Source organism: Ornithodoros turicata, chromosome 4, assembly GCF_037126465.1.
Source record: "Ornithodoros turicata isolate Travis chromosome 4, ASM3712646v1, whole genome shotgun sequence".
Taxonomy (NCBI): Eukaryota; Metazoa; Arthropoda; class Arachnida; order Ixodida; family Argasidae; genus Ornithodoros; species Ornithodoros turicata.
This window is the reverse complement of record NC_088204.1, coordinates 17,639,995-17,654,048: the sequence shown is the minus strand read 5'-3', so window position 1 is coordinate 17,654,048 and position 14,054 is coordinate 17,639,995. Positions and strand designations below refer to the sequence as shown.

The window sequence follows — 14,054 nt, the reverse complement described above, 5'->3', positions numbered from 1 at the left end:
CTCCCACGCTATATGCCCTCATGTGACCTACACAACTGAATGTTGCATAGGAAAGCAATTTTCCAGTTCCACAAGTGAAATTTATGAGAAAATCTCAAAGAGCGTGCCACACTCTACAAAAAAAGAAGAAAAAGTGGAAAGCATATGCCAAGAAAACTAACAATATTGCAGAATGGGAAAGCAGTGCGATAGGCAATCTACCAGTTTTAAAACAGCTACATACCACAAGCAAAATAAACAGCCACGCATTCATACCTGAACTGTCATGCAGTGCAGACTTCCGGAACTCACTGGTAACCTCACACAATTCAATCTGGTAGCCGTCGATCAGCAGCTTCTGAACTCCACATTCCACCTGCCAGCGCATGAGCAAGCTGTGTGGGCCATCCTTTTCCAGAGTTACCTGAGTAATCTTCTCCAACTCTGGATGAAAACAAACGCAAGAGTTTATGCCGTGCTTATGGAGGTGGTAGGGGTGGGGGGAGAAAAACAAAAGGTCATTCAGCCACTCACCTCTAGAAACTGGGATGATGCAGGTAGTCCACACCATTCCCGACGCCCTATCACTGCTGTTTGCAGCCACACCAAATTGGTAAATGTGGTCAGGTTCTAGCTCAAGTTTCTCCGAGGTGTTGTTTGTGGTCAGCCACCTCAGGGTGTCATTACAAGCATTGGATCGAGGCACCATTCGAGGACACCAGAACACTGTGTATGTCAGGTCGTCTTCCACAAACTCTGATGGTGCTCTCCAGGAGACACGGTACTCCTTTGGCGTCAGGGCCGTTACCTCTATGTTTTCTGGTGCTCCCAATACTGCATGGAGGGTGAAAAGATAGAAAATATGAGTGGCGGGTTCAAACCATACAAGAATCATGTGCTCCCTTTAACGCCTGCATGAGTTTGAACACGAATTTCACTGGTGAAAGTGGAAAGCTCTCAAGACAGAACATGTTGAAAGTTTTGTCCAAACTTATCATGGAAATAGCGACCTCCCTGCTTTTATAAAGTTCGCAGCCCACTCTTGTTAATAATTTGCCATTTAAGGGCACAAGCAGTGGCATCGGTGACAGTGCACCAAGGCAAGAATCAAGAATTTAAGATTGCAACTGTATGAGTCGACAAGCTACCTCTATGTGCTACAATACATAAGCGAAGAAAAACAGCAGTTTTAATGTGAACTGGACATTTAACGCTATTTCTGCTGCCTTCATGAAAACTATCCTTGGCGCCCATAGGAAGAGGCACTTTCTTTTGCCTGTCTCACTGCACTGCCTAAATACTACGCACTGGTTTCCAAGTTGGATTAATCGAGAACACCAAATTGTTTCGTGAGCAACCTTGGTAACCTTTGAGAAGCTTCTCCTTTCTGGAATGCAAGCCCTGGGTCCATGTCGCATCACACAAGGAAAGACAAAAATCTGAGTGTACGCAGAAGTGCAGTTGCAGTTGTGACCACCACTTATGAGATATTTATTGACGTCACCACAAGTTCCTGCTGCAGTGCCCAGAGCATTTTGGGGGTCCCCCGTGAGTATCACGAGGAATGCATGCAGTCTTGGATTTGTGAAAACGAGACTACTTTGGTCACTGAGTGAAGACTTCCTTCCTCCTTTCATTTCTATTCTATTCTGAACCCACACATTCTACCATTTTCCTGCGTGAGAACTCAATCAGGACCGTCCCAATGCTTCCGCGGAGGCCCGTGGAGCAAAAAGAAGCTCGGATATCCCTGCTGAATGCAAAAACACACAGGCTGTAAACTGCCCTTACGCTCATCATAGCGGTCAATTTGGATTGTAGAATGGCTCTTGGAGACCCCATTCTCGTTTTGTGCCCAAATCTTGAACTCGTAGCTGACATTCTGCTGTAACCCATCAACTGTGACTGTGGGGTCTTCGGATGTCTTGTTGAAGCACGTTCGTGGCACGTTGACTTCGCAGCACTGGATAACGTAATTCAACGTTGCCCCTGCCCAGTATTCTCTACTGAGGCTCTGAAATACAACGAGGACATGGATTATAATTTCAAACAGTGTCACTGTAATTCGGCTCCAAAATCCAAGCATCTACATAGCTAATGCATTGATGAAAAAAAGAAGAAAAAAACTCTCGTCTCTGCTATAAGGAACATGATCCGTCATGTTATTTGTCAGTTGCTGACGGATGCAACAAAAACAGTCTTCCAGCAGCCACATTTTTTGGCCTTTAAGGCACATGTATTTGTCTCCAGTTCTGCCTTCCTTTGTTTGTTTGCAGAAGAGAAAGCTCACCTCAAAGTTAAGAATGACACTTCTCTTCGACTTGAAGTTCTGCACCATATATCCGCTTGGCGATATCGCCGGGGCTCTCTCTGGTACTGCAACAACAATTCATGCTGTTTGTATTTGTTTGCAAATTGAATTGTCCATGCAACCACATCAATCAGTAGCAGAATACAATAAATGTTGGATAGGTGCAAAGCACCAGGGCTATGCAAATAGCCATCGTAAAACCAAAGCGAATGCATCTGTACCAAGAGTATTGTTACACAACCAAATCAAACACACATACATACATAAACTGCCTCCTGCAGACACTTTTTACAATGTGTAACACACACATTATACTCCCAGTAAAATATGGCACTGATTGTGCAGCACTTGACGTTACTCACTTTGCTAAACCTAAGGATTGTTCAGTAATTATTGTGACCATTAATAACGAAGTTGCACTATTCAACTCAATTCAATTCAAATGTTTCTTTCTCATTCAGCAATGGGTGGGACCGGGGGAAAAAAAGGCACAAAATGCACCTTGCCTAACTCCAATAAGATGGCAGAACACTGTAATCAAGTATAGAGCCTGACTTTTTGGGTTATGTTTTCCAGCAAAGTCGAGGGGTAAATATCGGGTTATATTCTGCTTCAATAATTCGACTGTAATCAGGTTGAAACCTAACTCTGGTTACCTAATTCTGGTTGAATCGGGTTGGATCAGGCGTAAATCTTTGGTTTACTCGGCATAATACGCATGATGCACCAGTAGACACAGAGCATCAATATTCAATATTTATTCTAGGCATCTAAGAGGCAGCAGGGTCTCTGTTCTGACTGTTTGTATTAGCATATTTATGCAGTTACAACACACTTTCCAGAGTTGTGTGTTAGTTGTGATGAGTTCTATTTCCCCCTGGTCCAGCAGTTTTCGGGGAAAATCCAAGTTTAAACCTGTTTTTCCTTATTTGAATCGGGAGGTAAATATCGGGCATAATCGGGTATAACCCTAAAAAGTCAGGCCCTACTTATGTATCAAGGATTACAGATGTTTTTATATTACGCCCAGTTCTATTTCTTTGTTCACCTTTTAATTTGGTTCTGCACACAACTTTTCGGCAGCAGAAGCTACACACAAACTGTAAAGGCGGCTCACCATCTGGGAGAGTCATCTGTACCAGAGTGACGTTGTTGCTCCATGGATCGGACAGTGCAGTATTTGATGATCTTGATGCAAGCAGGAAAGTGTAGTTTGTGAACGGGTGAAGATTCTGAATCATTTTCGTGTTGTTGACAGTTTCAAGGACCTGGGTTGTACAAGCCAAACAATTTAGCGAACACCATCCTGTTTTACGATTAGACACCCCCCGATAGAGCTATACGTGCAATGACACGAAATTAGCCTGTAGAGAGCATACCTTCCACTCATGTTCGTACTCTGATCTGTAAAGTATCCGGTGCACCACCTGCAGGGACGGCAACTCTCTGACTTCCTCTGGATCGTTCCAACTTAGGGTCGCGCTGCGTGTTGTAACTGCCGAACAGTCAAACTTGTTCGGTTCTGAGACTTTCACTGAAATTGAAGAACATGTTTTTTTTGCGTTATGCACAAAATTTATCCTCTTCTCAGTAGAGGAAAATGTACTTACGTATCGCAAAATGGTTGTACGTATAATTCCACTTCGAAACTCCCAGGGTGTTGTTTCCCGTCATTATGAGCTTGAAGTCCCGTGTCTCCTTCCGAAACGGGGCCTTTGAATTCAGTGCCCACGAACAGGACATCTTATCATCGGAAACTTCTGGGCAATACCGGTAGAAACCTGGGATACTACTGCATGGGGGAGAAGCGGGTATTCAGCGAATGCGACATTATAATGTCTCGTAGTCGTAAGTCTTCTGAATAGCTAGAGCCTGAAGTTTTCGGGAAATATTTTGGTCTAAATTCGGGGAGTAAAAATCGGGTAAATAAACATGTGCTCTAAATTCATGGAAATTCGGGTGGGAAAAACATCCAGTACGCTGAATTCTGGGAGAAATTGGGCTCAGTTACTCAAAACTAACTGAACTGGTTCGGTACAAATGGTGGAGTAACCGAGTTTGCTGCCAAGCAAGTTACGTCAAAGAGGGGGCAATTTGCCGGGTAAAAATCGGGTTTCACCCTAAAGAAGTAACCTTCAATTTGGGGTGCAAATTCGGGGAAGAATCGGGTAAAACCCTAAAACTTCAGGCTCTATGAATAGCATAGATGTGAAAAAATGTGTCGCACCCAGCAGGGGCAAACATCTCGCCCAGGGTATAATGCGTTGTGATTGATGTGCTCGGCAGCTCCCAAGAACAGTTCAGGGACTTGAAATAGTACGCAACGCATCTGAAGTTCTCCACAGGAGGTGGCAGGGCTAGAACCATGAAAAAAAATTGCTTAGTAAGAATGTGTTTTAACACCTGGACTGGACTTCAATTGGAACTTCACTGGAACACTGGACTTCAATTCAAATTCTGAATTGGATATGAAATTTTGTATACAAATTTCGAATCTGATCATCCTTCTAAACTGAATACATGTGAGCAGTGCAGAGCCAGAAAATGCCACAGGAGAACGTACGCAACAATGCCTCGCCTAAACGACAACGAGTTGGTGTCACACAATGTTTCCTCCACTCAGCAAGAAGACACCCCACATTTGACGTGTTTTGTAATGCTTCCGCTTACTTTCCTTCGGCTCTGCTTCTCGCAGAAGTCAGAAGTTAGTGTTAGATGAAAGTCCCAGGGCAGAGCTATGCAAGAAACCACACATGCTGCTTCTGCTGGATGTCGCCAGCGAAACAAACATTAGCAAAATTTGAATAATTTTCTTCTAAAGGTGCTTTGAAGTGTGTTGAATGTAGTAGCGCTCTTAAAGCACTGTTGAATAACTTGGGAATCACCCTGAAACAGGATCCAGCAGCTATCTGCTTTTACTGCAAATGTACATGTGTTTTGGTCCTCTGCTGGATGATACATAATGGACACGCTGACCGTTTTCATTCCACTCTGCTGCAGCTCGTATCTGCCGGCACCCGATGGCAGTGTCAGACATATGCTCGTCAGACGCAGCAACTAAAAAAAAAAGAGCACCCTCGAATCTGTGATGTCACGTTAAATCATCAGTCTGATCTACCAATCCCTGTCATTGGGGCCTTCCCATGCTCCAATCTGAACAATGCTCCACAGCATCATGCTCCACAGCATCATGCTCCACAACATCACTGCCGCCACTACCGCCTAGTCCGGTCATACAATTATTTGCTTCGCATTTGCCTCAGTCATAACTATTTGCACGCACCCACGTAACTGGACGTGATCCACTTCCTCCTGCCACGTGTCATTGTAACAAGGCTCACACTGGTTCAATGTTGTGGCAAACTGTACGTCTTTGCAAAAGCGTGAAAAAAAGAAATGGGAAACCTACTTCCGACGCCCACTTGCGTGGCACAGATGTGAAACAGTTGGGTGGGGAACCGAAGGTTGCAGTAGTATGCGCCTTCGTCAGCCATTGTCATGACGCTCTTGCGATATGTGATGGAGGAACGACCCCTGATGATGCGATCCTCTGGTATCACATGGTTGTTGAACTTGAATTCCAGGAAGTTACCGTTCACTTCGAACGTGCTATTTGCAACTGTTACGTTGCCAATCGATATATTGCAGGTTATCCCAAATGGTCCGCCTTCCAAAACGTTGAAGTCTGATGGCATGTCTAGAAAGAAAATGTCGGTAAGCTGTTAGCACACACTGATGATGTCACGATAGATGTGTGCAATCACAAGGCTTAATAACTTATACGGGATGCGCCCAACTAACATACGTCGAGACTAAAAAAAAGAAAAAGACTGAGCATGTTACAAACACTAATTCACGACCCTCAATCCAACTATCACATCAACCCTTAAAACAAAGTTGGCTAATTAATCAAATCTAATTCACTAATTAGGCACAATTAAAAAAATGCTGGTAACGAGAAAAAAACATGACTGCTAATAAAATTAATTTGGTTTCATTTGTGTAGAGTGCTCCATCATTTACAATCTCGGTATACGTTATCTGGGACGCCCTGAACAGTGAAAGCTATGGGAGGACCGCACTCCTAAAAAGACCTTTACCTCATCACGCTGCGGAAAGCTACAAGATTAACAAGCGTACCTCCTTCGATGTTCCTGAAGATCCCGGTGCAAGCCATGGCCCATGACGAGATCACACACGTGAGGAGTACCCCGCTGATGAATGTGTACACGCATGATCCAGCCATACTCTTGACTAAAGCTGGTGGGGCTGCAGGTATTACGCTTGAACGACTACAGCTTCGTTACGGTTTACTACTGATGATAGCCGCGGGCTCCATGAGGACTGGAATGACAGACATAAAAAATAATGTAGCTCACTTTCCAATCAGTTCATTCAGCAGATTAATAAACCTAGAACAGTTATGCGTCATCGTGCCAAGACAGGAAAACAGGCTCATGAGCCACTACAGGGACATCGCATCAGAGGTGAATAACACTGTACGGTGCTGCTCAAAAAACAAAAAAGTTGTCCTCAAGGGCCTCCTGAATGATCTTTCTGGTTCGGAGGGCGGGCTTCAGGCAGAAAAAAACGAAGACGTACAAAAAATAACGCTCAATAATCCCCTGAGGGAAGGCCACGGCCTTGCCACCTTCATTGGCCATTATAAAACCTGTTCTCACGCTCCTCTAAAGCTGTGCGTCATATTTTCTGAGGGCCACTTCATGAGCTAAGTATTTTCCTGGATTGACCAGTGGCTTATTCCCCCCCCCCCCCCCCATGCTGAGCACGTTCTGCGAGTGCCAAACGGGTTGGTCAGAGCTTAGGATCATTTGTAACAGCGGGTAGACATATGCAGGACGTTGCAATTGGAGATGTGATAGGCAAGGATGTGACACATTCAAGCAGGAGATACAGTAAGAGATCTCTCCGGGTACGAGAGGTTGTGTTTTTGCATGGAATAAATGCAGAACAAACTACTTCTCTTTTGGAACCTTCCCACCAGTGAATGAATCATCGTGTTTGTGCGCATTGCATCGCTAGAACTATCTCCTCGGCGCCAGATCCGTAGAAGGCAAGCATCGAGTTCAAGACAGCGGAAACCGAGCGGAGCGGCATCATTTCCTCTGTTGAGATGGCCGCTATGTTTTGTTGCAGGCGCCGTGTTTCTGCGTGCAACGTTTCCGCGACATATACGACACAATAAACGGCGAGGTGTGGGGTTGTACCATACAGAGTGCGTGAGCGGGGAACACAAACACGGATAACATAGCTGAGGCATCAAGAGGTTTGCGCAGATCAAGAAACACATGTTTCATGTACTCCACGTCCGCGAAACACATCACGGATTCCAGCTCCGAGCGCAACTAAGATATAAACAGATCTTACATATCACTTACTCTTTCCGCCTCCCAGTGATAGTCACAGAAACTATGTTTACTGACAACCGCTAACTCCAGAGACAAATCCTATTTGGAGCAGACGAGCGCTTGACGAACCACAGGACCGCACCCTCTTCGCAAGTCGCGCGTCCTATAAGCTAAGACCTCTCTGACTGACAGGCCACAGCGTGCGATCCCTTCCCTCTTATAGCCGATGCGATAACCGTAAACAATTCCGAGACGGATGAACAGGAATCATCTCATAAAGAAAAGCAGACGACGTCTCTCTGCGAATCGCACTGCTCCCGCGGACGTCTGCTTCGTAGAATGCTGGAGCGGTGGCCAGTTCTGCCAACCCAAACCCAAGATACGTCTCTCCTATGCAGGGATCCCCCACTTCCAGGAAATGTGCGATAGATAGCCACTTGATAAAATAAACTCCTAGCCGAACAGTTTACTATGCTTTCAGGCCTGGCACTATATGTGCGCATTTGGTTTACACTTTCATCTTAGTGGCGCCATCTATACCAAGGTTCTTCTGGGAGGCCTCGAGGGCGTGCACGATACAAACAATGGGATGGATGAATGATCCTGCCAGGATGCGCACCCAAAGAAGGCTCGTCGAAAGGTCCAGATTTATTTTCAATACCCTGAAATCGTTAGCTAGGGACAGAGATAAACTTATTTTACGAGCGAGTGCAATGATCCGTTTAATCTCCGCAGTAAAACCACGTGAACCCAGCTACCGAAGTACGTGGTGCGGAAAACAACGTGGAGTCAGTTATCAAGAATTCATCCAACACGAAATTCTGCGAAATGCATCTGCCGTGTTTGAGAGAGGTCTTCCCCAGACCCTACTTATAATTTTCTATTAGTTCGAAAATGACGCAACAATAGTATCACCAGCACGACACTTCGAAACGTTCCCTAGACAAATAAATGCAACGCAAGCTCTTGAAAGAGCAACCACATTTGTGCATTGTTCAGCTCAGAATACTTGCCGCTACGTCGGCACGCGAGGAATACCCGCTGACTCGACGAGAACATTCCGCGCGTGCATCCCGCGAGAAAAGAGCAAAAAAAGAACGCCCGCACGCATTTCGCCTCAATTATGCCCTTGGCGAAAGCCGACAGTAACAGACTACAATAATGAGCAGATGAGAATATAGCAGACGACAATAACGAGGTTTGCGGACGCGCTGATGATGCAGTTGTTAGAGAAGCACCGAAAACGCCTCCATGATCGACAACGAGGCAACGTCTGCATCGTACTTGATCTAGAAAAAGCACGGGCGTTATGCGAAACAAAAACCTGCGCCAGCGCAAACCTCAGACGCCAAACAACGCCTACCTCCACCTACGGCTGACTAAATTACCCTGCGGAGAACAATCGTGGGACAATTATCTAGAAAAATGTCGAGCTTCCAGTCGGATTCAATGCTTAGCAGTGGCGTAGCATTTTACGACGTGATATTTGCGCTTCTTCTAATCATCATCATCATCATCATAGATGATGGCAGATAAGAAAAATATGGAGGCGTAAACCGCACAGTCAGAATCCGCGCACTCACACGAGTGATGTTCGCGCGGACTACTCTACTCTAGTGGAAGAAAAAAAACCTTAAAAGAATAAAGAATACGAAACTGGGTCCTACGGCGAGCATGCGCACACCGCCGATATATCAGGAATGACGTACTGCGCTCATCGCAGAGGATACCGTCGGCCCTGTCGTCTGCTACGGAATATCTCGAATATTTTCCATGATTAGAAAAGCACGAAAAGACATGACGTGTTGCGCTCTTTCCGCTGGAGTGTTCCGAGGAATGTCGCTCGAGTGAACACAGGGAATATGCTGCGGGTCTTCTCTCACGCGACTGACTGAGAGCATGGAACAGTAGGGAGCTTTAGGGAAACCGTAGAAGTTTCGCTATAACATTTCCGAAATAATGACAGGCCAATCGCCCGATTCCTTTGGCGTGGCTGACATTAGAGTCATTTAGTGACTCTAGCTGACATCACGTTGTGATATCTGACAGACTGATAGCGATACGGAGTCGAAATCAGAGGGCGCTTACGATTTCCCAAAACTCCCGAACATAGTGTAAATTTCATCGGCTTTTACTTATCTGCGTGTATCTTTTGCTCCCGATCTACCTCAATTCCCTGTATGATGTGCAAGAGCATTGCCAAACGCTGCACAACTGCCTTCCCAATCCCACCCGGAAGACAATATCCTACGCTGCCTCGAGAAGGTTCCTGACCTCATGACAATACGAGCTGTAGAAAAAACAGTAAAAACACATACAGACTCACAAAAGAACGCCCGAGGTTTTTCGACACCTGCCCTCCCCTCCTGTCTCCCTTTTCCTTATTTACACGTGAAACGCTCAGTGGAAGGGACGATATCTTCGAGATGAGGCCCCTCAATGAGCACTCCTATCAGCCGTCTCTCAAAGAGACTGAGTTATCAAAACAAATCGGAGGGGCCGCCTTGTCCGCTTTCCCTCGCTAAGCTGCGCAAATAATCCGCGCCGTAATCCACGAGGATTATCTTGCCAGCTCTCGAGTCTCGGATCGGAGTTGAGAGCACACACAGGATCCGAGGTTGTCAAAATAAGCTCTGCTCAATAGACGCAGCTGTGTGGCCTTACGGAAAAAGCTGGGAAAATATCACGTAGGTGACAAGATGGCGTACGTACAGCTTCCAAATGCTGAAGTTCATGCCGCAAGGGTGTGCTTTGCACTAGGAGGATGATTACGGTGGAGTACAAATTATTCCGCGACTACTGTTACAGATTTTAATCACTGGCGCTACCAATAGACGACTTCAGGAAATCCCTGTGCGCCACGCGCACGCGTTGCATCCCGGGAGATTACTGTCATTAGGAAGGGAGAACGGTTCTTCGCGTTTTGTTTTCGCTGACCTTCATGGACAATCGGGTGAGAGAGGAGAAATCGAAACAGTTTGGAGACCACCTCCTTTCTGATAAGCAAGTTCCCATAGCGACGCTAAGCTCTGATTTTCTGAAGTTGTCTATTGGGATAGTGCGTTGTGAAAGTCGTGTACCGTGCAGGAGAACAAGTGAACCAATCGAAGGAGAACTGGAAAGTCACGTCAGGACGGACGTGAGAACCCTACCAATCACGCACAGTGTTCATTCTTCCACAGACACGCTGTGTGAACGCAGCGCGATAACCCACGCGTCAGAATAGAAGGAAAAACAAAAAAAGAAAACGACAACGACTGAGCCTCATCCGTTGATGATATGGGCGCCGACCGTATTTCGCTTCCTTTTATATCAGGCCAACATCCGAAAGAATCACATACAACTTCCAGGTATTGTGTAAGCGGTGGTAGAAAAGTTACACAGAGATAAGGCGCCTCTTCAAATTATATCCATATAGCTGAGATAGCGCTTAGACACGATGCCACTCGATGGAAGATATTTGTGTGCATTACCAATCACGGAATAAATATGCAAAGTGCATCCTAGAATCGATTAAACGTCAGCATAATTATTAGAGAGTTTTAGAAGGGTGGCAGTTTGGAGTGAACGTTTTAATGGTGTCCCAAAACACGATTTGTGTTGTGGGCATGCGCCGTTGCGACGCTATTTCTTAAATGGCTTGTGCGCACGCCATTTTTAGAAAATAGCGTTCTTATTCTATTTAGCTACATTCTTAATGGCGTATTATTCTCTATTTTTAGAAAATAGCGTGGGGGCCCCAAAGTGGTAGCGCCAACCTCGTAGCAGGCGAGAACTCGCGTGAACGTGTCGTCGGCAAACGATTCAGTGGTGGGCATTGATGTGATACTCAATGGTGGGTTTTGGGGGTTAAAGACCAACGGTGGGTTGTGAATGATGTTGAACTCGAATGATGGGTATAACTCTAACAATGATGCGATGCCCGCCGTGACGTGATCTCGAATGAATTTCCAGAAACATGCCGACCTATATGGTCCCATCCCACTCTAAATTCCAGACATCCTGCCTCAAAGAAAGATCCCGCGCAAATTCCCGATGTACGCAGTTGGCTACAGCAAAAGCAAACCGACAGACAGGTCAAATAAAATGCCCATACGCTACGCCATCAGCCTAACTATAGAACCGTATCGATCAAACACACGTTAACGACGTTAATGTTACATAAAGAAGGTTTTATCTGAGCCTTTTCGTCGATATCCCTGATTCTCTCGCAGAATTTTTTGGTCTAGAAAAAGAGGCCACAGGGATAAATTAATACTATATAAGGGCGAAAAGGGAACAAAAAAGAGCGCACGGTTCCAGGAATCTGAACGTTTATATCTGGCGCCATCTATCTTCGTACCTTTAACGAGCAAGAGGGAGCGCACGCAGTTTTCGATGATTGGTCCGCCTCACTGACCACTTCCAACGTCACGGCGACGACGAGTTTGATTGAACGAATCACGCGTGACATTCCACTACACGTTCGGCTACGTATCAGTCAATCTAGTCTTTTCTCCGCCCCTTTTTCTACTTTGCGTTCTCATTTTATCGTCGCAAAATTCCACCGCTCCCCTGGTGGAGAATGTGTGTTCTAAAGTTCGATCGGTAACAGAGTCGTGGTTCTCGCTGGTTATTTTAGATATTAGATCATATTAGATTAGATCTCGCTGGTTATATTAGAATATTATGTATTATCACTCGCTCCGCGACGCAGCGCTCTTTTTTGGTTTTCCGGAAAAGCTCGGATTCTATCAGAACTCCAACAGAGCACTGTCGTAACTTCCGCATTTTGCGAGGGAAGGCGATAGCGAATGTTGGGACGACTCGCTGGGTTTGTCGCATGTAAAAGTAACGGCATTCGCCAAACTTCTAGCTTGAGCGGGATTGTTTCTCGGGTGGTGCAGCTCGGGTTGGGTCCCTTCGTGCCGGATCTACTTGCCCCGTAGCAGATTAAAGCGCTCGCTCCAGATCGATTCATTCATCATTTGTAGGGGTGCTATGGGGTAGCCAGTCCGACCTTGTCGCGATTGACGTCACTATCTTTTTTTTTCTAGTTCATATCATCAATTCATCTGCTTGGACATAGCGTTGCTGTGTATACACATCGTGGGAAGACTGTAGCGACAAGGTGGGACTTTTCGACAATTTCATCATCTGAGACGTAGCGCGAGTAACTGGAACTTAGCATTCGTGCTTAATGGAAACAGTAATACAGGAGACAATGTAACAGCATTAATAGATAGCACAACGACGGAGAAGAAAGACAAATTATGGAATGAACATAACTTTTAAACACAAATACCGGCATTTTTAGAGCTATAGATCTACGCGTTTTCTTTCTTTTTTTTTTGTTGTTGTTCTTGGTAAGAGTGAATTATACTTTATTTGCTGGATGTGCAATGAAAAAACCAAAATAGGTCTATATGCTCCCTGTGACTGTGGTTGACGTCGGATAACCGAGCTATCTGCCTAAGGCTAAGACTGACGGCACATTACTTGGGAAGGGATGGTGGGGGGGGTCATCAGATAATTTTCCTCCCAAAATTTCCAAAAGAATTCCTTACACTAGATTGGAGAATTTCTGATGCAAGTCCCCGTTAGTCTGTCCAAGATCTTGATTTCTTGGCCCCCCAACGTCTTCTGCGTTCTATGTATTATCTTCGCAGCGATAACACGCGCTATTGCCCTTCCTCAACCCTATCAATAATCAGCCCTATCTCTCTCTCGAGCACTTACTTCCAAAAACTTCTTCCAGAGCACCATTCTCGGAAAGGAAGCTCATCGCGTAACATACTCGGGACACTTCTAAACGGAGACCCAAGGTTACAAGCTTCCATACGTTGCACGAGATCGAAAACATGCCCCACAATTACAACTGTAGACACTTCTCTTCCGGGTATAGGAACAACCCCCTCATTTATTCCCTCTCCATCCCTCTTCATGCACACTTCACGAAAGCTGCGATAGCATTCAAAGTCCTTCACATTCGTAACTTTATCTCGCAAATAAATCAACCCTGAAACATCCGAAGGATGCCAGGGCCCCAACAATGATGTCACACTCGATCCACCAATCAGGAGGCTTGAGGAACGGGTTAACAATGATTCCTGGAAAAAAGAACGCGTCGCTATCGCAGCTGGGCAGGCATCCAAATGGTAACTGTACAGATTTTTCTTCTATTTCTCCGAATGGAACTGAAGCTACCCTCACGAGGCGACTATGAGGATGGATATCATCCTCCCATCCATTCAGCTCATCACGGCTCGCTCTCGCTTTCAATGTCACGTTCTGGGAGTTACGTGTCATACGAAAGTGAGCTGTCTCTCGTATAGTGGTGAGGAACTGCCATTGAAGCCACAGTCTCGCATAGGTGGGCTCAGGTTAGTAGCGCATCTTATATGCATGCTACTGGA

The 14,054-nt window shown here is 45.6% G+C and overlaps 1 protein-coding gene across 5 annotated transcripts in view; it reads right to left on the bottom strand.

The window, feature by feature from the left end:
• The window catches only part of LOC135391209 (uncharacterized), a 147,620-nt gene that overhangs the window by 9,371 nt on the left and 124,195 nt on the right, over positions 1-14,054 (bottom strand). For 4 of the 5 annotated variants that reach the window (XM_064621362.1, XM_064621360.1, XM_064621363.1 and 1 more), the window contains 10 exons: positions 6,431-6,634; positions 5,700-5,987; positions 4,518-4,647; positions 3,901-4,082; positions 3,670-3,824; positions 3,408-3,558; positions 2,270-2,355; positions 1,771-1,993; positions 514-813; positions 256-423 (listed from right to left, as the gene is read on the bottom strand). In XM_064621362.1, coding sequence (XP_064477432.1) covers positions 256-423; positions 514-813; positions 1,771-1,993; positions 2,270-2,355; positions 3,408-3,558; positions 3,670-3,824; positions 3,901-4,082; positions 4,518-4,647; positions 5,700-5,987; positions 6,431-6,536 — 1,789 coding nt within the window. In that variant the 5' untranslated portion in view covers positions 6,537-6,634. Of the gene's footprint in view, positions 1-255; positions 424-513; positions 814-1,770; positions 1,994-2,269; positions 2,356-3,407; positions 3,559-3,669; positions 3,825-3,900; positions 4,083-4,517; positions 4,648-5,699; positions 5,988-6,430; positions 6,635-7,689; positions 7,888-14,054 lie in introns of those variants that run through there. The other variant, XM_064621364.1, reaches the window with a different exon arrangement.